Genomic DNA, 25,185 nt, shown 5'->3' on the forward strand with positions numbered 1-25,185 from the left:
TCAGTTTTGGCGCCTAACGTGGTTGGAGGGGGAGTTGGTAGTCGACTTCTCACTTCGGTGATTGAGGTCCTACTTTTCCGGTGACGGCGGTACTACAGGGGCCGGGGCAACGGGGCACCGTAGTCATCGCTCCACATACGGACTGGGTCCTACTGGTTGTACCTGGACAACTGGGTCTAATAGAGGGCAGTATACCACTTGGCAGTACAGTAAACCTCGGATATATCGGATTCAATTGTTCCCACTGGTTTTGTCCGATATAAGCGAAATCCGTTATATGCGTATACCGGAAAATGTCCGTTTTACGCATATATCGGATTTATATCCGGTATATGCGTAAATCGGATTTTATCCGTTATAAAAAGGCACTTCCTTGACTATGTTTCCAATGTACCTGGACGCGCAGGCAACGCTGCAAACGCTGCAAATGACGTCGTATAGCGGCCTGTCACGATTCGGATCGGAGCGCCACGATGCGGCCATCCGATATTCATTCATTCATTCATTCATTTTCTACCGCTTTTCCTCACGAGGGTCGCGTGGGTGCTGGAGCCTATCCCAGCTGTCTTTGGGCGAGAGGCGGGGTACACCCTGGACTGGTGGCCAGCCAATCACAGGGCACATATAGACAAACAACCATTCACACTCACATTCATATCTATGGACAATTATTTATATATAAAATAAAATGATTAAAAATAAAAAATTCTCAAGAAGAGTTTACTTCATGGAAAGGACGGTGTGTTAATAAAAATACAAAACAGAATTGAAAAAAAAAAATAAATAAAAATAAAAATAAAAATAAAAATAAAAATAAAAATAAAAATAAAAATAAAAATAAAAATAAAAATAAAAATAAAAATAAAAATAAAAATAAAAATAAAAATAAAAATAAAAATAAAAATAAAAATAAAAAAATAAATAAATAAATAAAAAAAATAAAAAAAATTGGAGTCGCTAATTAACCTAGAATGTTTTTGGAATGTGGGAGGAAACCGGAGTACCCGGAGAAAACCCACGCATGCACGGGGAGAACATGGTTGAATGGATGGATGGATAGATGGATGGTCGGATGGATGGACAGACGGATGAACGGATGGATGGACAGGTGGATGGACGCATGGATGGACAGACGGATGGATGAACGAATGGATGGATGGACGGACGGGTGAATGGATGGACGGATGGATGAATGAATGGATGGACGGATGGACGCATGGATGGATGGACTGATGGACGGACGGATGGATGGATGGATGGATGGATGGATGGATGGATGGACGGATGGATGGATGGACGGATGGATGGATGGATGGACGGATGGACGCATGGATGGATGGACTGATGGACGGACGGATGGATGGATGGATGGATGGATGGATGGATGGATGGATGGATGGACGGATGGATGGATGGACGGATGGATGGATGGATGGATGGACGCATGGATGGATGATGGATGGATGAATGGATGAATGGATGAATGGATGAATGGATGAATGGATGAATGGATGAATGGATGAATGGATGGATGGACGGGTGAATGGATGGATGGACAGATGGACGCATGGATAGATGGATGGATGGACAGGTGGATTGGCGGATGGATGGATGGATGGATGAATGCATGGATGGGTGGATGGGTGAATGATGGATGGATGGATGGATAGATGGATAGATGGATGGATGAATGGATGGATGGACGGATGAATGGATGGATGAATGGATGGATGGATGGATGGATGGATGGACAGGTAGATGGGTGAATGATAGATGGATGGATAGATGGATGGATGGATGAATGGATGGATGGATGGATGGATGGATGAATGGATGGATGAATGGATGGATGAATGGATGGATGAATGGATGGACGGGTGGATGGGTGAATGATGGATGGATGGATGAATGGATGGATGGACGGGTGAATGGATGGATGGATGGACAGATGGACAGATGGATGCATGGATGGATGGATGGATGGACGGGTGGATGGACAGGTGGATGGAGAGGTGGATGGATGGATGGATGGATGAATGGATTGATGGACGGGTGGATGGATGGATAGATGGGTGGATGGACGGAAGGACGGACGGACGGACGGACAGACAGACGGATGCAACAAATACGCTTCGATCCAATTTAGCTAAACCACCAGAAGAACGTCCCTGAGCCCCTGAACGTGTCACCTTGTACCTGCGACGGCAAGAATTCATTTCCCAAATTGAATCTGATCCGCCGCTCAAGTTCAGCGTCTCCTTCAGCGTGGCGCCACCTCTTACTCTAATTGCTGCAATTAGCCGGAGCGCATTGGCTGGACTTTGAACTCTTGCTGCGAGCGTAATCGCTTGCTGCAGCTTCAGAGTCGGGAATCTTCATGGTCTTCATGGATCTTGGACTTTCTGATTGCCGTCTTAACTTAGCAATCCAGTCTGTAGACCCGAAAAGGCCCCAGCAAGCAAATCCCCTCTGACACAGAATTAGATCCTAAGAGTGGTGATGCCAAGTGAAACTGGGTTGACTGACTTTACTGATGAATGACACCATTTTAGTTTAGCTAGTAAGACCAGCGGAGCAGGAGTCTTTCTGCTGCGTGTTTACTGAGGGGACAGACGCTCCACAGACGGCGGCGGCAGCGGTGGCGGCGGCGACAGCGGGAGAGCGTGTACGTAGCGCTTTTTCTTTGCTGCTTCTTGACTATTGCTATTGCTTGGAGGCGAGATGATGGATCCGGAGCTGAGGTACCTGGAGGTGAGGTGTGGCGTCCATTTTATTATTTATTTTTAATCCTGTAGTTGTTTATTTACGTATTAATATTATTTTTAGTATTAATAAATATTATTTATATTTTATTATTATATTATTTATTTTATAATAGGAAATGTACAGTGAGTGTTGACATTAGTAAAGTGCAAAACACTAACCGTGACAAATTCTTATATGGTAATATCATATAATGTTCACCTGTATATTTAGAGTGGTTACTGAGGAACTAAAGCACATGGAATGGCACAGGAAGTCAATGTAAAAATGCAGAAATAGACGCAAACAAATTCTTATATGGTAATATCATATAATGTTCATATATGTCTGGAAATGTGTTTTCATAAATGATAGTTTAACTCATATAAATAAAAAAAAAAAACATAAAAACATACACAAAATTCAAAGCAAATTAGCATTTCTAGAAAATACAAGGTTTTCCGAAATGTCTTTTTGGGAACGTTCATTTGACTTTTGTTATTTTGGGGTGCAGGATAATTATAGGATCGATCCAGGGTGTACCCCGCCTCTCCCCCCAAGACAGCTATGATAGGCTCCAGCACCCCCGCGACCCTCGTGAGGATAAGCAGTAGAAAATGAATGAATTATGATTGTTATTATTATTATTATTATTATTATTACTGGGTTTTCTCTGGGTACTCCGGTTTCCTCCCACATTCCAAAAACATGCTAGGTTAATTAGCGACTCCAAATTGTCCATAGGTATGAATGTGAGTGTGAATGGTTGTTTGTCTATATGTGCCCTGTGATTGGCTGGCGACCAGTCCAGGGTGTACCCCGCCTCTCGCCCCAAGACAGCTGGGATAGGCTCCAGCACCCCCGCGACCCTCGTGAGGATAAGCAGTAGAAAATGAATGAATTATGATTGTTATTATTATTATTATATTTAGATTTAGAGTAGTTACTGAGGAACTAAAACATCAATATTTAGAGTGGTTACGGAGGAACTGAAGCACGTGTATTATTATAGTTCATTTGACTTTTGTTATTTTGGGGTGCAGGATAATTATAGGATCGATAATTATCAAGGGAATTATGACAAAGATTGCTCATACTGTACAGGTGTGCAAATCAAGCGCTCCTTTTTTTTAAACCCTGCCTGTGACGTTATCACCTGAGCTCACTTGTAAACTAAGACTGACTTTCCCAGGGCTAGTCGTAGCGCATGCTACGATTATATCGTGGATTTATATTCATTTTTTTATTCAGTTTTGGAAAAAAAAAATTCTTTATGCAATTTTTTGGTTTTCTTAAGAAATGGTGAAATGCTAACTTTTCCAAAAACTATATAATAAGGTAAAAAAGACAAAAAATAGAGTAGTTACTGTGGAAGTAATGACCAAAGTACACACATTTACAGGTGTTACTGAGGAACTAATGAAGAACTAATGACTAAGCACATCAATTTAGAGTAGTTACTGGGAAAGTAATCCATAACTAATGAGGACTTTATTTATTTAGAGGAGTTGCTGAGGAACTAAAACATGTACATTTAGAGTGGTTACTGAGGAACTAAAGCACGTGGATTTAGAGTAGTTACTGAGGAACAAAATCACATAGATTTAGAGTAGTTACTGGTGAACTAAAATGTGTACATTTAGAGTGGTTACTGAGGAACTAAAGCACGTTGATTTAGAGTAGTTACTGATGAACTAAAACGTGTATATTTAGAGTAATTACTGAGGAATTAAAGCACATGGATTTAGAGTAGTTACTGAGGAACTAAACACAAAGATTTAGAGTAGTTACTGAGGAACTAAAACATGTATATTTAGAGTGGTTATAGGGGAACTAAAGCACATGGATTTAGAGTGGATACTGTTGAACTACAGCCCATAGCTTTTGAGTAGTTACTGAGGAACTAAAACATCCATATTTAGAGTAGTTACTGAGGAACTAAATCACATAGATTTAGAGTAGTTACTGAGGAACTAAAACGTGTATATTTAAAGTGGTTATAGGAGAACTAAAGCACATGGATTTAGAGTAGTTACTGTTGAACTAAAGCCCATAGCTTTTGAGTAGTTACTGAGGAACTAAAACATGTATATTTAGAGTAGTTACTGAGGAACTAAATCACATAGATTTAAACATAGACATAGACTTTCTTGAGTAATTACTGAGGAACTAAAACACATAGATTTAGAGTAGTTACTGGGGAACTAAAACGTGTATATTTAGAGTGGTTACAGAGGAACTGAAGTACTTGGATTTAGAGTAGTTACTGAGGAACTGAAGTACATTGATTTAGAGTAGTTACTGATGAACTAAAGCACATCGATTTTGAGTAGTTACTGGGGAACTAAAACATCTATATTTAGAGTAGTTACTGAGGAACTGAAGTACTTGGATTTAGAGTAGTTACTGAGGAACTAAAACACATAGATTTAGAGTAGTTACTGATGAACTAAAGCACATAGATTTTGAGTAGTTACTGAGGAACTAAAACATCTATATTTAGAGTAGTTACTGGGGAACTAACATATGTATATTTAGAGTGGTTACTGATGAACTAAAGCACATAGATTTTGAGTAGTTACTGAGGAACTAAAACATCTATATTTAGAGTAGTTACTGAGGAACTAAACATCTCTATTTAGAGTAGTTACTGGGGAACTAACATATGTATATTTAGAGTAGTTACTGATGAACTAAAGCACATAGATTTAGAGTAGTTACTGAGGAACTAAAACATGTATATTTAGAGTAGTTACTGAGGAACTAAAACATGTATATTTAGAGTGGTTATAGGGGAACTAAAGCACATGGATTTAGAGTGGATACTGTTGAACTACAGCCCATAGCTTTTGAGTAGTTACTGAGGAACTAAAACATCCATATTTAGAGTAGTTACTGAGGAACTAAATCACATAGATTTAGAGTAGTTACTGAGGAACTAAAACGTGTATATTTAAAGTGGTTATAGGAGAACTAAAGCACATGGATTTAGAGTAGTTACTGTTGAACTAAAGCCCATAGCTTTTGAGTAGTTACTGAGGAACTAAAACATGTATATTTAGAGTAGTTACTGAGGAACTAAATCACATAGATTTAAACATAGACATAGACTTTCTTGAGTAATTACTGAGGAACTAAAACACATAGATTTAGAGTAGTTACTGGGGAACTAAAACGTGTATATTTAGAGTGGTTACAGAGGAACTGAAGTACTTGGATTTAGAGTAGTTACTGAGGAACTGAAGTACATTGATTTAGAGTAGTTACTGATGAACTAAAGCACATCGATTTTGAGTAGTTACTGGGGAACTAAAACATCTATATTTAGAGTAGTTACTGAGGAACTGAAGTACTTGGATTTAGAGTAGTTACTGAGGAACTAAAACACATAGATTTAGAGTAGTTACTGATTAACTAAAGCACATAGATTTTGAGTAGTTACTGATGAACTAAAGCACATCGATTTTGAGTAGTTACTGATGAACTAAAGCACATAGATTTTGAGTAGTTACTGATGAACTAAAGCACATAGATTTTGAGTAGTTACTGATGAACTAAAGCACATAGATTTTGAGTAGTTACTGATGAACTAAAGCACATAGATTTAGAGTAGTTACTGAGGAACTAAACATCTCTATTTAGAGTAGTTACTTTGATTTCAAAAACAACAAAAGTGGAGCAAGGACAAGGGTTAGTTATGTGCGAAGCAGTGGTGTCCAAAGTGCTGCCCGGGGGCCATTTTTGTCCCGTAGCTCATTTTTACTTAAGTACCCTCTGAAATTGTAATTATTTAATTATGAATAAATATGAGATTTGCTACTAAAGGTAATATGCGGTCTTACAGTGTCTATGCTAGCTTGCGTTGTTGATGTTTTCTTCTGGGATGGGATCCCAACATCTAATCTTCCCAGAAGGATGACGCTCAACATCAAGCTGCTTTCCAAGTATTCCCTCCAATGTGGGCCGGTCCATCATTCCTTATGGGTTCATGTGGTGTGCTGAAACACCAGACAGCACGTTTCTCTGGGGAATAATTTAAATGTGACCCCCTGGCCGTTTACTAATCAGTTCTTGACTCTAAGGTCACCAAAAGAGCTTAGAAGATTTCTACTCTCCTTTAAACTTGCGTGCTCTTCACCGGGGGGGTGGGGGTGGGGGCCCTGTGGGTTTCCATCCCGGCAGCAGGTTAATTACATTCACCTGCCATCCCAGGCGGGGGCACGTCCGTGATTAGATGGCAGGGGGCAACCCCTGGTGGATTTCAGGAGGGAAATTGAAATTACGGAATATTTGTCCGTTTTACCGAGGAACTAAAACGTGCATATTTAGAGTAGTTACTGAGGAACTAAAACATGCATATTTAGAGCAGTCACTGAGGAACTAAATCACATATATTTAGAGTGGTTACTGAGGAACTAAAACACATAGATTTAGAGTAGTTACTGAGGAACTAAAACGTGTATATTTAGAGTGGTTATAGGGAAACTAAAGCACATGGATTTAGAGTAGTTACTGTTAAACTAAAGCCTATAGCTTTTGAGTAGTTACTGGGGAACTAAAACATGTATATTTAGAGTAGTTACTGAGGGACTAAATCACGTAGAGTTAGACATAGACTTTCTTGAGTGGTTACTGTGGAACTAAAACACACAGATTTAGAGTAGTTATTGAGGAACTAGAATATGTATATTTAGAGTGGTTACAGAGGAACTGAAGTACATGGATTTAGAGTAGTTACTGATGAACTGAAGCACATAGATTTTGAGTAGTTACTCGGGAACTAAAACATGTATATTTAGAGTGGTTACAGAGGAAGGGAAGTACATGGATTTTGAGTAGTTACTGAGGAACTAAAACATGTATATTTAGAGTACGTAGTTACTGAGGAACTAAATCACGTAGATTTAGACATAGACTTTCTTGAGTGGTTACTGAGGAACTAAAACACATAGATTTAAAGTAGTTACTGAGGAACTAAAATATGTATATTTAGAGTGGTTACAGAGGAACTGAAGTACATGGACTTAGAGTAGTTACTGATGAACTGAAACACATGATTTTGAGTAGTTACTGGGGAACTAAAACATGTATATTTAGAGTGGTTACATAGGAACGGAAGTACATGGATTTAGAGTAGTTACTGAAGAACTAAAACATGTATATTTATTTCGTTTTCCAAAAATTACAACTCTATTCTTTGTTTTGCTCGTTCCTCATTACAACTGAAAAAAATCGTTAAAATGCCAACTTTATGCTCTTAAAATTTACAATATTATGAATTTCATGCTGCCAATATTCATGAGGTTAATACTTGTTCAAATATGATTTTTTTCCTTTAGGTTCCTTAGGTTGCAAAAAAATAATAATGTCATGAAAATAAGGTCAAAATATGATGGGAATTAAGTAATAATTACAAAAAAAAAGTTGAAATAGTTGGAAATTTAAAAAAAATGCAGAAATGGAAAAAAAGAGAAAAAAGTTTCTTTCTAATGAAAGCAATTTTTACAAGAATAAACTCGACGTTTTAGCTACATGAAGTTGAAATATTAAAGTTGAAAATTTTTTAAAATATATAACGACAAAACAACGAATTAAGCTGAAATTTGGGGAAAATTAGGTTGCAAAAAATAATAATGTAAAAAATAATAATGTTTCATTTTAATGAAAGCAATTTTTACAAGAATAAACTCAACGTTTTTGCTGCAAAAAGTTGGAATATTAAAATTTTTTAAAATATAACAACAAAACAACAAATTCAGTCAAAATATTTGGGAAATTAGGTTGCAGCGAAAGTTATAATATTACAAGAATCAAGTCAAAAATATTAAGAAAAATGTAAAAATAAAAGAGAGCAGAAATGCAAAAAAAATTAAAAAATTTTAAAAGTCATACAAACAAACCAGAAAGTAGAAATAGTTGTAATCTAACAAAAAAAATGATAACTTTATGAGAATAATGTCGTAATCATGTCATTCTAGTAGTAGGACTTCAGTAGCTTTGCCACCAGCTGCTTATAATGATCTGCTGTGTTGTTTTTTAAGGAAAGGCTCATTTCCAGCGCTGCTCTTGGGGTGTCGGGGAGTAAAAGTTTATCAGCATATTTCTCATTAATCTTAAATCAAAGGAAAAATCTAGCGTCCACTCTTCCATCTCCATCGCTCTTGCTACTCTCTTTGATTGGTGACCAATTTCCTTCCTCATTTGTCCTCCCTGTACGGTGCCTCTCGTGGAGCCTTTTCAGATAAAGCGACCTTGCAGTCGCATCTATCTCCCATCCGACTGACGCAAATTCGATTGTGTGACGTTTTCTGTGAAAAGTGCAGCAGACGGTGAGAGGACTCAAACTGAGGGGACAATGGCGGTGATGTGACCATACATCATGACCTAAGTGGGGATTGAGTCAAGGAAAAACAACATGGAGGCTTTTTGCAGCTGCGTCTCCGTGGCTAAGTGGCTCCCCGATGATACATCTCACAACAATACTGCCATTTCTGCTACCGCTCTTTCAGCGGGAATTGAACATTTTTAGTCGGTAGCTGATATTTTCCTGAAACTTACCTATGTTTTACTGCTGAAGAGCGGAAAAAGATAGAAAAAAGCTTTTTTGTTCTGATGAAAAATGACAATCTCACCTTTCTTTTGGTAGGTTCCATGTTTAAAAAATATATATTTTATAATATTTTATAATATTCTGTGTGCCTGAAAGATCAGACAAAATTGTCTAAAATTACAAAAACTTGAAAAAAGCTGGAAGCATTCACATATTTAATTTAATCTCATAAAACTACAATTCTTATTTAGTTTTTTTTATTTTCAAGTATTTCATCTTTCCTCTCTTTTTTTAGCATGCTAACACCTAGCATAAAAGCATTTGTATAAGTGCCAACCTCTGAAACTGCTAAAAATGTTATCATAATTATATTAGCATGCTAACAGCTATCATGATAGCATTAAGCGTAAATGACTCAAAATGCTACTATACTAATATTAGCATGCTAGCAATGCTACATGCCAATGTTAGCATCCTAAAACTTAATTATAATACTGGTAAGTGGTAAGTATGTGTCTACCACTGAAATAGCAAAAAATGACAGTACGCTAACAGTAGCAGGCTAGAAATGTTAACATGCTAACCTAGCATAATAGTGTCTACCTATAAAAATAGCTAAAAATGATTGCAATGCCAAAATGCCAATGTTATCATGTTAACACTTGCTAACTGTGTATACGTGTCTACCCATGAAAATGGCTCAAAATGCTACTATGTTAATATTAGCACGCTAGCAATGCTACATGCCAACGTTAGCGTCCTAAAACCTAATTATATTAGTGGTAAGTGGTAAGTATATGTCTACCACTGAAATAGCAAAAAAAATGACAGTATGCTAACATTAGCAGGCTAGAAATGTTAACATGCTAACCTAGCATAATAGTGTCTACCTATAAAAATACACTTGCTAACTGTTTATACGTGTCTACCCATGAAAATGGCTCAAAATGCTACTATGCTAATACTAGCATGCTAGCAATGCTACATGCCAACGTTAGCATAGTATTAGCAATAGTATGTGTCTACCACTGAAATAGCAAAAAATGACAGTATGCTAACATTAACATACAAATTTTAGCAAAACGGCTACCTTTTAGCTCTTTGCTGTTTTTCAGCTTTTAACACATGACCGTTAAATATTAGATAATAATAGTCATTGTGTATTAATATGTATATCCTATTTTTTGTTTTGTATTGTTATATTTCAGTTGTGGCCCATCTTCAATTTACGACTCGGACTTTTATTTTGACAGGCAGCTCAGGAAACGCTGCTTTCCCAGTATCGAAGGTAGCTTGACACCGCCCTTAAATCGCCTGGCAGCCAGGTTCGGATGTTATTAGCGGGCAGCTGCGGGCTTCCGGCTGAGGAGGACTCGGTGCAATGACAGCCTCCAAGGATCCGAGCAAGAAGAAAGCCAAAGAGTCTCAGCAGGATGAGGTATAGACAAACGTTCAGTTCTTTGGAGGAGCTGCGGCTTGTGCTGCTTTGCCTTCCATTGTGGAGCAATTAAGGTCCACACTGTGGCTGTCGGTGCTGCGAGTGACCGTGGGGGTTCAACATCTGTGTGGCGCGAACAGGTGTGACGATGTCACGTAATGTTGTTGCATATGAAGTCATGGATGTTGATGCCGGACTACGCAAGGTGGGATGGATGGATGGATGGATGGATGGATGGTTGGATGGATGGTGCTTGGTGCGGCAAGGACCGGGCTGGCTGCGTGGCTGCGTGGCTGCGTATCTGCACGTCTTTCCGGGTCAACTTATTGGTATTGCCTCGGTGACCTGTTGGGACTTTGGTGGATCAATTGGAGGATTGTTGTGTCTGGAGAATGGAGGCAAAATGAATGCCTAATGTCATAGAAATTAATATGATAATCCATACATTGAAATATATATTTATGTATCATGACTTATTTAATATATTGCGTATTTAGTGTACAATTTCAATGCAACTTTTTGGTATAAATGTGTGTTTATATTATTTATATTATTATTTATATTATTATAATATTTTATTTATTGCATTTACATTTTTTACATTTTATTAATATATTAAAAATATTTTCATAATATTTTTAAAATATTTGATATATTATTTATTTGTTAATCAATTGCACATTTAAATAAATTACATTTAAAATTAATTTGAATGTTTTACTAGAATATGTGTGTATTATATGCACATATTTATTATTATTATTATTATTATTATTATTTATGAATCAATTATGAGTTCAATTACACTTTTTTGCTCTGTTAATTGTATATGTGTATATTTACATATATTTTTTTACATTATTCAATTTAACATTTAATTTGTTATCATTTAATTTGACATTGTTTTAAAAATAATTCACTATTTAATGTTTTATTTATTTATTTGCCATATATAAATTAATTTCAAAATTTTTGTATGAATATATGTGTTTTTTTACATTATATATTATAATTAACATTTTTTAACATTTTTAAAATGCAATTTAATGTTAAAATCTTGTATGTAAGGAATTCATATGTTATTTTTTATTTGTTTCATTTATTTAAACTAACAGAAATATTTTTGCTTATTTAATTGATAAATTATTTTTCATTATTTTTTAAATTAGGTTTTTACAACATTTTTTATGTATTTAAATATTTAAATATAACATTAATAATAAATATATATAATATTAATATAAATATAATATTTATGTTGTTTTTATATTTATTCATCAAGTATATATTTAATTCACATTTTTTGTACCAATTTTTATGATTGTATTTCATGTTTTTAGTACTTTTTAAATTAAATGTAAATAAAATTATAATAAATAAATAAATTAAAATTAAATAAAAATTAAAATAAAAAATTTAATTTTTATATTTCAATTTTAATATTTATTTAAATATACTTATTTTAATATTTATTCTTAATTTTCTGTAATAATGATATTTCCTCCCAGTCATGCTTGTCCAGGAAGCGTCACGCCCAAAGAGCGGATTGATTGATTCAGTGGAGGCTTTTGATCTCCAGCGTCAATCATGCGTCTTCTTGGGCTACCAGATGCTCCGCGTGTCTTTCACATAAACACGAAGCGGCTCTGCTGTCAGCTTAAATGACTTCCATGGACGGCAGTGAAGTGTATCGGCAACGCGTCCGTGCACTTACACAAACCCAAAATCAAATCATAGACCTTCAACTAATGGTCAGTGAGCAGCACGTTGGATCAGTGGTGTGTGAGGATCGTTCTGCTGCGTGTGCGAGTCTGCCTGGTTCATTAAGTAGTTTCCACCTCGCCGCTCGTATGTGGGATTCAGATGATGCACATGATTGTCTGCACGCATACGCCACGCCTCAATCCCTCAGAAATCGCATGTTAATGACCGCAAATACTGCAGAAAAATGGAGATGGCCGAAGGTGGAATCGAACTTGGGTCTCTTATCTGTGAGGCCTGCGCACTAACCGCTCGTCCGCCATGCACCCACAAATTTTTTTCTCCTATTATGTCTACCATATTGTCTAATATGACTGTAAATGTTACTATAGGGGTGCTATTTCATGTTTCGAGGGCTCTACTAATGTTAAAACGTATTTAGAAGGTCATAAACAGTTTTCTATGCTCTAACTACCAAAATATGTAATTTATTAATAAGGATTCCTAATTGGCAGAAATTGACTGGAACCAATTATCAGTGATAAATGAGGGATTGGTGTATAGCCGTCATTTGGCATGTGTTTTCTTGTAAAAACTCCACATGGACTAGAATGGAATTGAACTCGGGGCTCCTAGGTCTAAGGCCTGTGCACTAACCGCTCATCTGCCATGCAGCCACAATTTTTTTCTCCTATTATGTCTACCATATTTGGTAATATGACTGTAAATGTTACTATAGGGGTGCTATTTCATGTTTAGAGGGCTCTACTAATGTTAAAACGTATTTAGAAGGTCATAAACAGTTTTCTATGCTCTAACTACCAAAATATGTCATTTATTAATAAGGATTCCTAATTGGCAGAAATTCACTGGAACCAATTATCAGTGATAAATGAGGGATTAGTGTATAGCCGTCATTTGGCATGTGTTTTCTTGTAAAAACACCACATGGACTAGAATGGAATTGAACTCGGGGCTCCTAGCTGTGATGCCTGTGCACTAACCGCTCATCCGCCATGCAGCCATACATTTTTTTCTCCTATTATGTCTACCATATTGGGTAATATGATTGTAAAGGTTACTATAGGGGTGCTATTTCATGTTTCAAGGGCTCTACTAATGTTAAAACGTATTTAGAAGGTCATAAACAGTTTTCTATGCTCTAACTACCAAAATATGTAATTTATTAATAAGGATTCTAATTGGCAGAAATTCACTGAAACCAATTATCAGTGATAAATGAGGGATTAGTGTATAGCCGTCATTTGGCATGTTTTTTTTGTAAAAACTCCACATGGACTAGAATGGAATTGAACTCGGGGCTCCTAGCTGTGAGGCCTGTGCACTAACCGTTCATCTGCCATGCAGCCACACATTTTTTTCTCCTATTATGTCGACCATATTGGGTAATATGACTGTAAATGTTACTATAGGGGTGCTATTTCATGTTTTGAGGGCTCTACTAATGTTAAAACGTATTTAGAAGGTCATAAACAGTTTTCTATGCTCTAACTACCAAAATATGTAATTTATTAATAAGGATTCCTAATTGGCAGAAATGGACTGGAACCAATTATCAGTGATAAATGAGGGATTTGTGTATAGCCGTCATTTGGCATGTGTTTTCTTGTAAAAACGCCACATGGCCTAGAATGGAATTGAACTCTGGGCTCCTGACTGTGATGCCTGTGCACTAACCGTTCATCTGCTATGCAGCCACAATTTTTTTTCTCCTATTATGTCTACCATATTTGGTAATATGACTGTAAATGTTACTATAGGGGTGCTATTTCATGTTTAGAGGGCTCTACTAATGTTAAAACGTATTTAGAAGGTCATAAACAGTTTTCTATGCTCTAACTACCAAAATATGTAATTTATTAATAAGGATTCCTAATTGGCAGAAATTCACTGGAACCAATTATCAGTGATAAATGAGGGATTAGTGTATAGCCGTCATTTGGCATGTGTTTTCTTGTAAAAACGCCACATGGACTAGAATGGAATTGAACTCGGGGCTCCTAGCTGTGAGGCCTGTGCACTAACCGTTCATCTGCCATGCAGCCACACATTTTTTTCTCCTATTATGTCGACCATATTGGGTAATATGACTGTAAATGTTACTATAGGGGTGCTATTTCATGTTTTGAGGGCTCTACTAATGTTAAAACGTATTTAGAAGGTCATAAACAGTTTTCTATGCTCTAACTACCAAAATATGTAATTTATTAATAAGGATTCCTAATTGGCAGAAATGGACTGGAACCAATTATCAGTGATAAATGAGGGATTTGTGTATAGTCGTCATTTGGCATGTGTTTTCTTGTAAAAACGCCACATGGCCTAGAATGGAATTGAACTCTGGGCTCCTGACTGTGATGCCTGTGCACTAACCGTTCATCTGCTATGCAGCCACAATTTTTTTTCTCCTATTATGTCTACCATATTGGGTAATATGATTGTAAAGGTTACTATAGGGGTGCTATTTCATGTTTAGAGGGCTCTACTAATGTTAAAACGTATTTAGAAGGTCATAAACAGTTTTCAGTAGAAACTCCACACAGAGATGGCCAGGGGTGGAATTGAACTCGGGTCCTCTAGCTGCGAGGCCTGTGTGATAACCATTCATCCTCCCGAGCAGCATGCAGCCCCCCCCCCCCCAACCTAATTGTTAAAATATCGCTCTATATCCTGGATCTACCAACCTCCAGGGCGGCACCCCAGGGGTGCTCAAAGAGCGTGTCCGACCACAGTGCACCTTGCTGGGCCAGGCTAAGCTGCTCCACCTGCTCTATATCCTGGATCTTCCGACCTCCGATAGTGATGCTAAATGATGTGGAAACATGAGCCTTGGAAACTTGTGCGGCGTCTTTATGGATGGATAAATGGAGTGGGTGTGGTCTATATTCCGGATATTCGGCTACTCATTCCATGTCTGGATGACAAATGTCCGTGGTATTTCCAAAAATAACACAATATCCAACCTTCCCATGTGACAGTGTCAAGGTGTGTGTGTCTGCAGGAGTTTGTGGATGTCAGCCCCCCACAGAGGAACTGGAAGGGCATCGCCATCTCCCTGCTGGTGATTGTGGGCGTGTGCTCGCTCATCACTATGTCCGTGTTCGTACTCACGCCAGTCGAACTCCTGGGCAGCAGCAGGTCAGCGCTGACCGTCGAGGATCTGTACTCGTCGGAGTTCGGCGTGCACAACCCCGACGCCACTTGGATCAGCGGTGAGCACAGGAGAGGAAAATCTTTCACAGGAAAGGAAACTTTCCTCCAGGGAATTGAGTCCACTAGCGTTGCAAGCCTGCATGCAAAGGAGGCAAATCCCTAATAAGCCTTTCATTAAAGGATTATTATTTATTATTATTATTTAAAGCAAAGTTATTCCAACAACAGCAGAAATGCAACAAAAATAGCAGTGAAGAAACAGGGGAGAATAAAATCAGAATACTATGGGAATAAGTCATAATTCCATAATTACAAGAAAAAAATTTACAACTACAAAGAGGAAATATTTGAAAAAAAAGCTGATATGAAAATATCGTCATTTTATATATATAGTATGTATATAATAGAATACAGTACAATATTGTTATATATTTTTTCATACATTATAATGATATATTATTAATATATATATATATATAAGTTATATATATATATATATATATATTATTTATATTCCAATAACATGCTACATTTTTCTCCAGCCAAATATTAAAAAAATGATAACTTTATTTGTATTTATATATATATATATATATATATATATATATATATATATATATATATATATATATATATATATATATATATATATAATATTTATTTATAAATAATAGATTATATATATTATTTATATATATAAATAATATATTATTTATATATATATAATATATTTATTTATAAATAATATATTATTTTTATAAATAATATAAAAATATATTTGTCTAATATAAATATATTATATAAATATAGTATATGTCTAATATAAATAATATATAAATAAATAATATATTTATAGTATATTTATATATAAATATATATAAATAATAAATTTATATATAATATATATACAATATATTATTTATAAATAAATATATAATTTTATATATTATTTATATTAGACATATATATTATTTATATTAGACATATATATTTATATTAGATAATATTATATATATATTATATATGTATATAATATATTGTAATATATTGTCTCTCTCTCTCTCTTTCTCTCTCTCTCTCTCTCTCTATATATATATATATATATATAATAGAGATAAAGTTGTCATTTTTTTAATATTTGGCTGGAGAAAAATGTAGCATGTTATGGGAATAAAGTCATAATTACAAAAAAAAATTTGCAAGAGGAAAGAAAAAAACTGTCGAAAAGAAAAACAAACAACAATTTTATTGTTTTATTAAAATAATTAATTAATTTAATAAATTTTACACAATATTATGAGGAAAAATAATCCCACTTTTGTAACATAGAGTCGAAATAGCGAAGAAAATAAGCATTTTTTTTTTAAGTCAGAATTTTATGGTACAGAAATGAAAGAAAATAAATTAGTAGTTTATGAAAAATTAGGTTGTCACAAAGTCACAATATTAAGGAAAAAAGTAAAAATATTATGGGAATAATTTTGTTAATAATGTTTTTATTTTATTTTATGCTTTCTAAAATAAAAAAAAAATCAATTTTTCCAGTACAATACAATAAAGACCCTGGTAACACACACAACACACACACACACATACACACACAACACACACACACCATGTCAGGCACTCCTGCTGACCTGCAGGCCCAAAACACAGATGGCTTCACAGTGTCACATTAGAGCAGGAAGAGTCGGAGCGCCATCAAACACACACACACACATACACACACACACTAACGATCCCAATGTTGACAAGTCATAGACTGTAGGTTATTTTGGTGGTGACTGATTATTATCATCAAAGGTTCTTTGCCACGTTTGCCGACTTCTTCGCACACGAAGCGCTGCGTGTCTCATGCTAAAATACTCAAATGATGATAATAATGCAGTATTTTGTACTTTTACATGGATCAAAATGGGCAAAAATGACCGAATGAACTGTAATACAAATGTAAGGCATTCAGAAGATGCATTCAATTACATTGGGATCATTTGTAGTACTCTACACTGGTCACTAGGTGTCAGTAATCATACATTAGCCACTGCTAGCATGCGGGACTCTATAGTACAGTATGTTTTATTTTTTCTTGGGTAATAGGTGTTTATATGTGACTATAAGGTTGTTTATTATTATTATTATTATTACTATTATTATTATTATTATTGTTATTATTATTATTATTGTTGTTATTATTATTATTATTAGTAGTAGTAGTAGTAGTAGTAGTAGTATTAGAGGGCTCGGCTGGTTAGCGCGCAGACCTCACAGCTAGGAGACCAGGGTTCAATTCCGCCCTCTATTCTGGCCTGTGCACTAACCGCTCGTCTGCCATGCAGCCACAAGCTTTTTTCCTCCTATTATGTCTACCATATTGTGTAATATGACTGTAAAGGTTACTATAGGGGTGCTATTTCATGTTTAGAGGTCTCTACTAATGTTAAAACGTATTTAGAAGGTCATAAACAGTATTCTATGCTCTAACTGCCAAAATATGTAATTTATTAATAAGGATTCCTAATTGGCAGAAATTGACTGGACCCAATTATCAGTGATAAATGAGGGATTAGTGTATAGCCGTCATTTGGCTTGTTTTTTTTTGTAAAAACTCCACATGGACTAGAATGGAATTGAACTCGGGGCTCCTAGCTGTGAGGCCTGTGCACTAACCGCTCATCTGCCATGCAGCCACAAGTTTTTCTTTCCCTATTATGTCTACCATATTGTGTAATATGACTGTAAAGGTTACTATAGGGGTGCTATTTCATGTTTAGAGGGCTCTACTAATGTTAAAACGTATTTAGAAGGTCAAAAACAGTTTCCTATGCGTTATAATTTTCCTACGATGTGTAACCTTCTGCCCGCTAACGATAAATCCGAGCTCTTATCAAACGTGCTTCTGCCACCTTGTGGTGGTTTTTATGGCTTACAATTGCTGTGAGTGGAAATGCATCAGTGGCGAGCTGCTCCAATAATAAATCCATAATAAATATGAACTTGAAGTCACTTTAGGTGCACAAAATATACACAAAAGTCGTCCATCACATTTATTATGATAGACGAGGCTGCGGTGTTTCATCATCCTATCGATAGGCTGTCCAAAAAAAAAAAAAAAAAAGATCAATACGACGTGTAAGTGATGAAGACGACGTGTAAGTGATGAAGATGCAGACACACAGTTAGCTTCCAGTCATGGCTGTCCTGTTTCTCGTTGACTGAGATGGATGGATGTGAGGGACGAGGCCCGGGGAGGTGGAAGCTACGTCTGCTTTGGTTCCGTTACTAAACAAATCCAAGTTAGCATAGATGCTAACACCAACCCACAGTGGGAAGAAAACCTCCGGGAAAAAAAAACACAACACTTGTGGACTCCTTTATCATCAATATCATCAATATTATATAATAAATATATCATATTTATTTGTTCTCTGTAGACGGCATTATGAATTATCCTTACTGACCTTTTTTGCAGTACATTGAGTAAATCTTTGTTTTCAACTTGTTTTATTTTTATATTTATTACTAGAAGAAAATAATACATTTCTGTTCAAAAATGTCTAAAGAATATTATATATACTTTTTTATATATGTAATAAAATGGGACATTTTGATTGACACGACTCTGCAGCATGGTATGCCTCTGGATTGGTCGACTTTTTAAGAAGGTGGACCAGGGGGTGTGGTCCCTGGGGGGTCTTCATTAAGAAGACCTAAACGGTAGCCTTCAAGTTATTTCCTTTCAACTTAAATAGCCAAAAACTTACCACTTCCACACAGATAGGGAGGATAACTATTAACAGTTATAATAATAATATATATAATAGAATAAAGTGAAAATATGAAGACAAAGAAAAGTATAATTTTACGAGAATAACATCATAATATTACGAGGGAAAATAACGCCATTTTAGAGAACATAAATAAATAAATATGATAAACAATACAGTTATAATATTGCAAAACTATGGAAAAGTCATATAAAATCATAATCACGAGAACAAATGTATCATTTGAAAATAATAATTAAAAAATTAAAAAATTAAAAAATTAAAAAATTAAAAAATTAAAAAATTAAAAAATTAAAAAATTAAAAAATTATGAAAAGAAAAACGTTGAATTCAAATGAGGGGAAAAATCAGGATTTTTTTTAGAATAAACTCAACATTATGTGGAAATATTTTAGGATCGATCTGAAATATTAGAAAAATATATATTTTTAAAAGTCATTATATTATGAGACACAAAGAAAACTAAAAAAGGTTGTAATAGACTATGGAATATTAGTTATGATATTATAAAAATAAGATATTATGGGAATAAAGTTATAATTACGAGACAATATTTTTTGTTGGAAAATGTAAAAAACAACAACAACAGAAATGGAAAAGCGGCTGAAATTTTAGCAAAAGAGGTGAAAATATTAAAAGAATTCTAACAAGAAAAAAAGCTGCAATTTTATGAAATATTTTTGATATAATATAATATAATATATAAATTAATTAATAAATAAAATAATATATAATATATTTATATATAAATAATAATATAATCGCATTTGAGAGGCTGAAATCTGAAATCTAAATATTATATTATTATATTATTATATTATTATATTATTATATTATTATATTATTATATTATTATATTATTATATTATTATATTATTATATTATTATATTATTATATTATTATATTATTATATTATTATACATATATAAATGAAAAATGAAACATATATAAATGAAAAATCAATTAATTCATTACCAATATAGTTGTTGATTAACTGTGTCTATCGATTAATATTAAAATATTAAGAGAAAGAGTTTCATTTTAGTTGAAATATTTACAAAAAAGTATGTATATTTTTAAAGTTGTAAAGTTTTTAAAGTTACTTTTATTAAATATGACGAAAATCAAACGAAAAAAAAACTAAAGTTGGAATTTCTAGATAATTAGCTTGGGGAAAGGTTGTAATATTATGGGAATAAAGTAAAAATATTTAAAATAAAAAATACAAATAAATGAAAAAAGTAAAAAAAAAGTTATATTTCTAATATAATAGTAATTATTTTATAATTATTATTTATTTAATTAATTATTTTATAATTATATTATATTACTATAATATTATTATATTACTCCCCAAAAAATTCAGAGGATTGTTTAAGAAAAGAGTTGAAATGTTACAAAAATAAAATTGAAAAAATGGGAAAAAAAAGACTGAAGTTGATACTAATAATACACTTTTTGAAATATGTATATATATATATATATATATATATTTATACAGTAATGTCGTAATCTTAGCCTATGTGTTGCTTTCCAAAATATATTTTAATATTCAACAATGTGACTTGAATTGCTATGTCAGCACCTACACTGGATTGCTTTTAGCGTAGCGAGGAATATCGAACATTGGAAAACATTTGGACACGCCCAACACACACACACACACACACACACACACACACACATGCACACAATATTGATTCCCTTATTTCCCAAATGACACCATCCCATTTTCCTTTTGTCCCGCTCAGATTCTGTGGTGGCGTACAGAAACCGAGACGGTCACGTTGTCACGTTTGATTTCGTCCTCAACAAGACGGAAATCCTCCTCAGCAATACTACCTTTGTAAGTCGCTTTCCCTTTTTTTCATCCAAGATTAATCTATGATTAATGCATGATTAATAGGATAGTAAATAGTAAATCTTAGTTTTCAACTTCTTATTAGAAGAATTTCTGTCCACAAATAAATATTATATATACTTTCTGTGTGAGGAGGGGCGAGAGGCGGGGTACACCCTGGACTGGTGGCCAGCCAATCACAGGGCACATATAGACAAACAACCATTCACACTCACATTCATACCTATGGACAATTTGGAGTCGCTAATTAACCTAGCATGTTTTTGGAATGTGGGAGGAAACCGGAGTACCCGGAGAAAACTCACGCATGCACGGGGAGAACATGCAAACTCCACATGGAGATGGCCAAGGGTGGAATCGAACTCGGATCTCCTAGCTGTGAGGCCTGTGCACTAACCGCTCGGTTAGTTTTTTCTCCTATTATGTCTACCATATCGGGTAATATGACTGTAAAGGTTACTATAGGGGTGCTATTTCATGTTTCGAGGGCTTTCAAAGAACCCTTTATCACGAACTAAAAATGGAGTTGTTTTCTGCATTAACGCTGTTTATTATTATTATTATTCTTTACTAAATATTATATATCATATTTGAGGGTGACTGGAACGGATTCATTGAACTTTGATTATTTCCTATTAACAATTATCGAAATATTGAAAACCAAGGTAGTACCACTGTGTGCCAGTGTTGTTTTCTGCATATAAAACTTGAATTATTTTTTATAAAATGTAGTTTTTGTTAATATTTTTCGAATTATGTTATTTCGTGTGAAAAATCGCGTAGTTTTTTTTGTTTTTTTTTACATTTTGTTTCTTGGCGAGCCCTTTGGAACAGATTCATTACAAAAAAACGAGGTATTAGTGTATTTTGCATTGTTTTATGAAACTAGAATTATTCATTCATTCATTTTCTACCGCTTAACCTCACAAGGGTGCTGGAGCCTATCCCAGCTGTCTGTTTTTGGAATGTGGGAGGAAACCGGAGTACCCGGAGAAAACCCACGCATGCACGGGGAGAACATGCAAACTCCACAGAGAGATGCCCGAGGGTGGGATTGAACTCGGGTTTCCTAGCTGTGAGGTCTGCGCGCTAACCACTCGTCCACCGTGCAGCCTATATACTTTCTTCATTCATTCATTCATTTTCTACCGCTTATCCTCACGAGGGTCGCGGGGGTGCTGGAGCCTATCCCAGCTGTCTTTGAGCGAGAGGCGGGGTACACCCTGGACTGGTGGCCAGCCAATCACAGGGCACATATAGACAAACAACCATTCACACTCACATTCATACCTATGGACAATTTGGAGTCGCTAATTAACCTAGCATGTTTTTGGAATGTGGGAGGAAACCGGAGTACCCGGATGTACCCGGATGCAAACTCCACACGGAGATGGCCGAGGGTGGAATTGAACCTTGGTGTCCTAGCTGTGAGGTCTGCGCGCTAACCACTCGACCACCGTGCAGCCTATATACTTTCTTAATATACATAATAATAATAATTGGTCGACTGTGGTGGTGGGCCCCCTTTTTAAGAAGGTGTGGCCCCACACTGGTGGGTACCCACTCCTCAGCCTTCCTGGTAAGGTAGAAAATGAATGAATGAATGAATGAATGAATGAAAATATGGAGGTGGACGGGACAAGATTTTGACATCCTCTGCACTGCTGTGTGTGTATGCTCGTGGCCCCGTCTCCACCCACAGAGACAAAGAGAGACTGTATGAAAAGGGCTCCCTCCGTTCATTCCATTGTTCTGTGGAACAAACACGAGTTGTGACACCCTGACTTACATGGGACGGGGCGGGGGGGTTTCGGGGTGGGGGGGGGGGGGTTCAGGGGGCTCTTCATTAATCTAAATACAGGGAGAATCACATTCTGTGTTTTGCTGTATATCAATATTGCAGTATTTGTTTTGCTTTGTGCAAAGAGTGTATTATTTATGAAATGCATAGATTTCAGCGTTTGATTCCAGTCGGTTTTGAATGCATCCGCTTTTTTCCCGTCAGGTGGCGTTCAAGGTGGCGAGGTACTGGCTGTCTGCAGACCTCAAATACGCGCTCTTTGCTTACGATGTCAAACAGGTAGGCGTGACGTGACGTGGTGAATGAAACTCGTATTTTAGTACACTCTACACACACTCACTCTCTCTGGGGGGGGGGCATGAGGGGGGGGTCTGACGGTATGTGGGTCACCTTCATGTATTCCTAATTCCTATTCCTCATTCCAGATGTACAGGTATTCCTACCAGGCTTCCTACATTGTTTACAACATCTACACACGGTAGGCTGGCGCCGCTACGCTCTTTGATGTGAATGTCGGTGTCGATGGCGTTGCGTCATAATTTCTCACACGTTCGCAGGGAGGTGTGGGAGCTGAACCCTCCGGAGGTCCACAACGCCGTGCTGCAGCATGCAGCCTGGGGACGACAAGGGCAGCAACTGGTGAGAGCGTCTATATGCCTATAGGGTTGTTATTTAATGTTCAGAGGGCTCTAATGATGGTAAAAAAACATATGTACTATATTGTAAAAAAAAAGTTTTTTATGCTCAAATCTTACATATTTTTGGAAATACTAAAAAATACAAAAAAATACTAAATTAAGTTTTGTTTGTTTCTTTCGTTTTTTTCTTGATTACGGAGTCGCCACAACGCATACGTATATTTACATATACGTAATACACTTTTACTTGAAATTTGTCAAGGTCATTGAACAGTTATGTGGATTAATTAAAATTAAAATCAAAATTTTTAGCATTCTGTAATTAAAATTTTAATTTTAATTTTTTTTAGCATTATGTAATTAAAATTAAAATTTAAATCTAAATTTTTAGCATTCTGTAATTAAAATTAAAATTAAAATTAAAATTAAAATTAAAATTAAAATTAAAATTAAAATTAAAATTAAAATTAAAATTAAAATTAAAATTAAAATTAAAATTAAAATTAAAATTAAAATTTAAATTTAAATTTAAATTTAAATTTAAATTTACAAAAATAGAGATAGATAGATTTTCCTTTCATAATTTATTTATTTTTAAAAACATTTATTTAATTTTATTAATTTGTAATGAATATTATTTAATATTTAAATTTAATTTAATTTTGTAATTTTTCCTATATATTCCTATATATATATATATATATATATATATATATATATATATATATATATATATATATATATATATATATATATATTATTTTCTATATTATATATTAAACCATTATTTTAAATTTTTGCTTTTTTAATCTTGTTGTTGTTTTTTCATAATTTCTTTTTGTGTCCTGTCCAGCCATTATGGCAGATAGTATTGTTGATGTAAACGTCCTTACATGCTAAACAGATTAGCTCTGTTTTATATGAAATTATATTTGGCTGAGCAGAGTGAAAGACAAGCTGCCCCACTCCTGGAGAAGGATTTCATTTTCATATCATGAAATGATGATGAAGTGGCGATATGATTCTTCCTCTTCCTTTTCAGATTTACATTTTCGAGAATAACATCTACTACCAGCCCGATGTGAGGGGCAGCTCCCTGAGGATCACCTCATCCGGCATGGAGGGCGTCATCTTCAACGGGCTGGCGGACTGGCTGTATGAAGGTGTGAGACGTCTTGTAACAGCTCACCGAATCCATGACCCCTCTAGCACTCGTTAGCATTCCGTCATCTTTCTTCTTAATGACGGTGTCTTCTCTGCCGGAGTCATTTTCGCTTCCATGGTGATGGCTTTCCTTTTCCTTGACTTTTCCTTCACTTAAGTGACATCATGATTTGTTCACTTAAGTGGCCTTTTAAATCAATATCATAGCATAACATCATCTTAGCGTTTTCGTACGTTGCAGAACTGCAACAAATGCTTCTCATTAGTGACTGATTACTTACGACTAATTACATTTTGAAAGTGATGTTTTAATGGTTATAGTAATAGTTT

At 35.1% G+C, this 25,185-nt stretch overlaps 1 protein-coding gene across 4 annotated transcripts in view; it reads left to right on the forward strand.

Annotated features, from left to right (window-relative positions):
- The window catches only part of LOC131104921 (inactive dipeptidyl peptidase 10-like), a 47,241-nt gene that overhangs the window by 5,898 nt on the left and 16,158 nt on the right, over window positions 1-25,185 (forward strand). For 3 of the 4 annotated variants that reach the window (XM_058052610.1, XM_058052611.1, XM_058052612.1), the window contains exons 2-7: window positions 15,454-15,664; window positions 21,143-21,237; window positions 23,258-23,332; window positions 23,479-23,531; window positions 23,611-23,692; window positions 24,734-24,854. In XM_058052610.1, coding sequence (XP_057908593.1) covers window positions 15,454-15,664; window positions 21,143-21,237; window positions 23,258-23,332; window positions 23,479-23,531; window positions 23,611-23,692; window positions 24,734-24,854 — 637 coding nt within the window. Of the gene's footprint in view, window positions 1-10,596; window positions 10,731-15,453; window positions 15,665-21,142; window positions 21,238-23,257; window positions 23,333-23,478; window positions 23,532-23,610; window positions 23,693-24,733; window positions 24,855-25,185 lie in introns of those variants that run through there. The other variant, XM_058052613.1, reaches the window with a different exon arrangement.

This window comes from Doryrhamphus excisus, chromosome 16, assembly GCF_030265055.1.
Source record: "Doryrhamphus excisus isolate RoL2022-K1 chromosome 16, RoL_Dexc_1.0, whole genome shotgun sequence".
Taxonomy (NCBI): Eukaryota; Metazoa; Chordata; class Actinopteri; order Syngnathiformes; family Syngnathidae; genus Doryrhamphus; species Doryrhamphus excisus.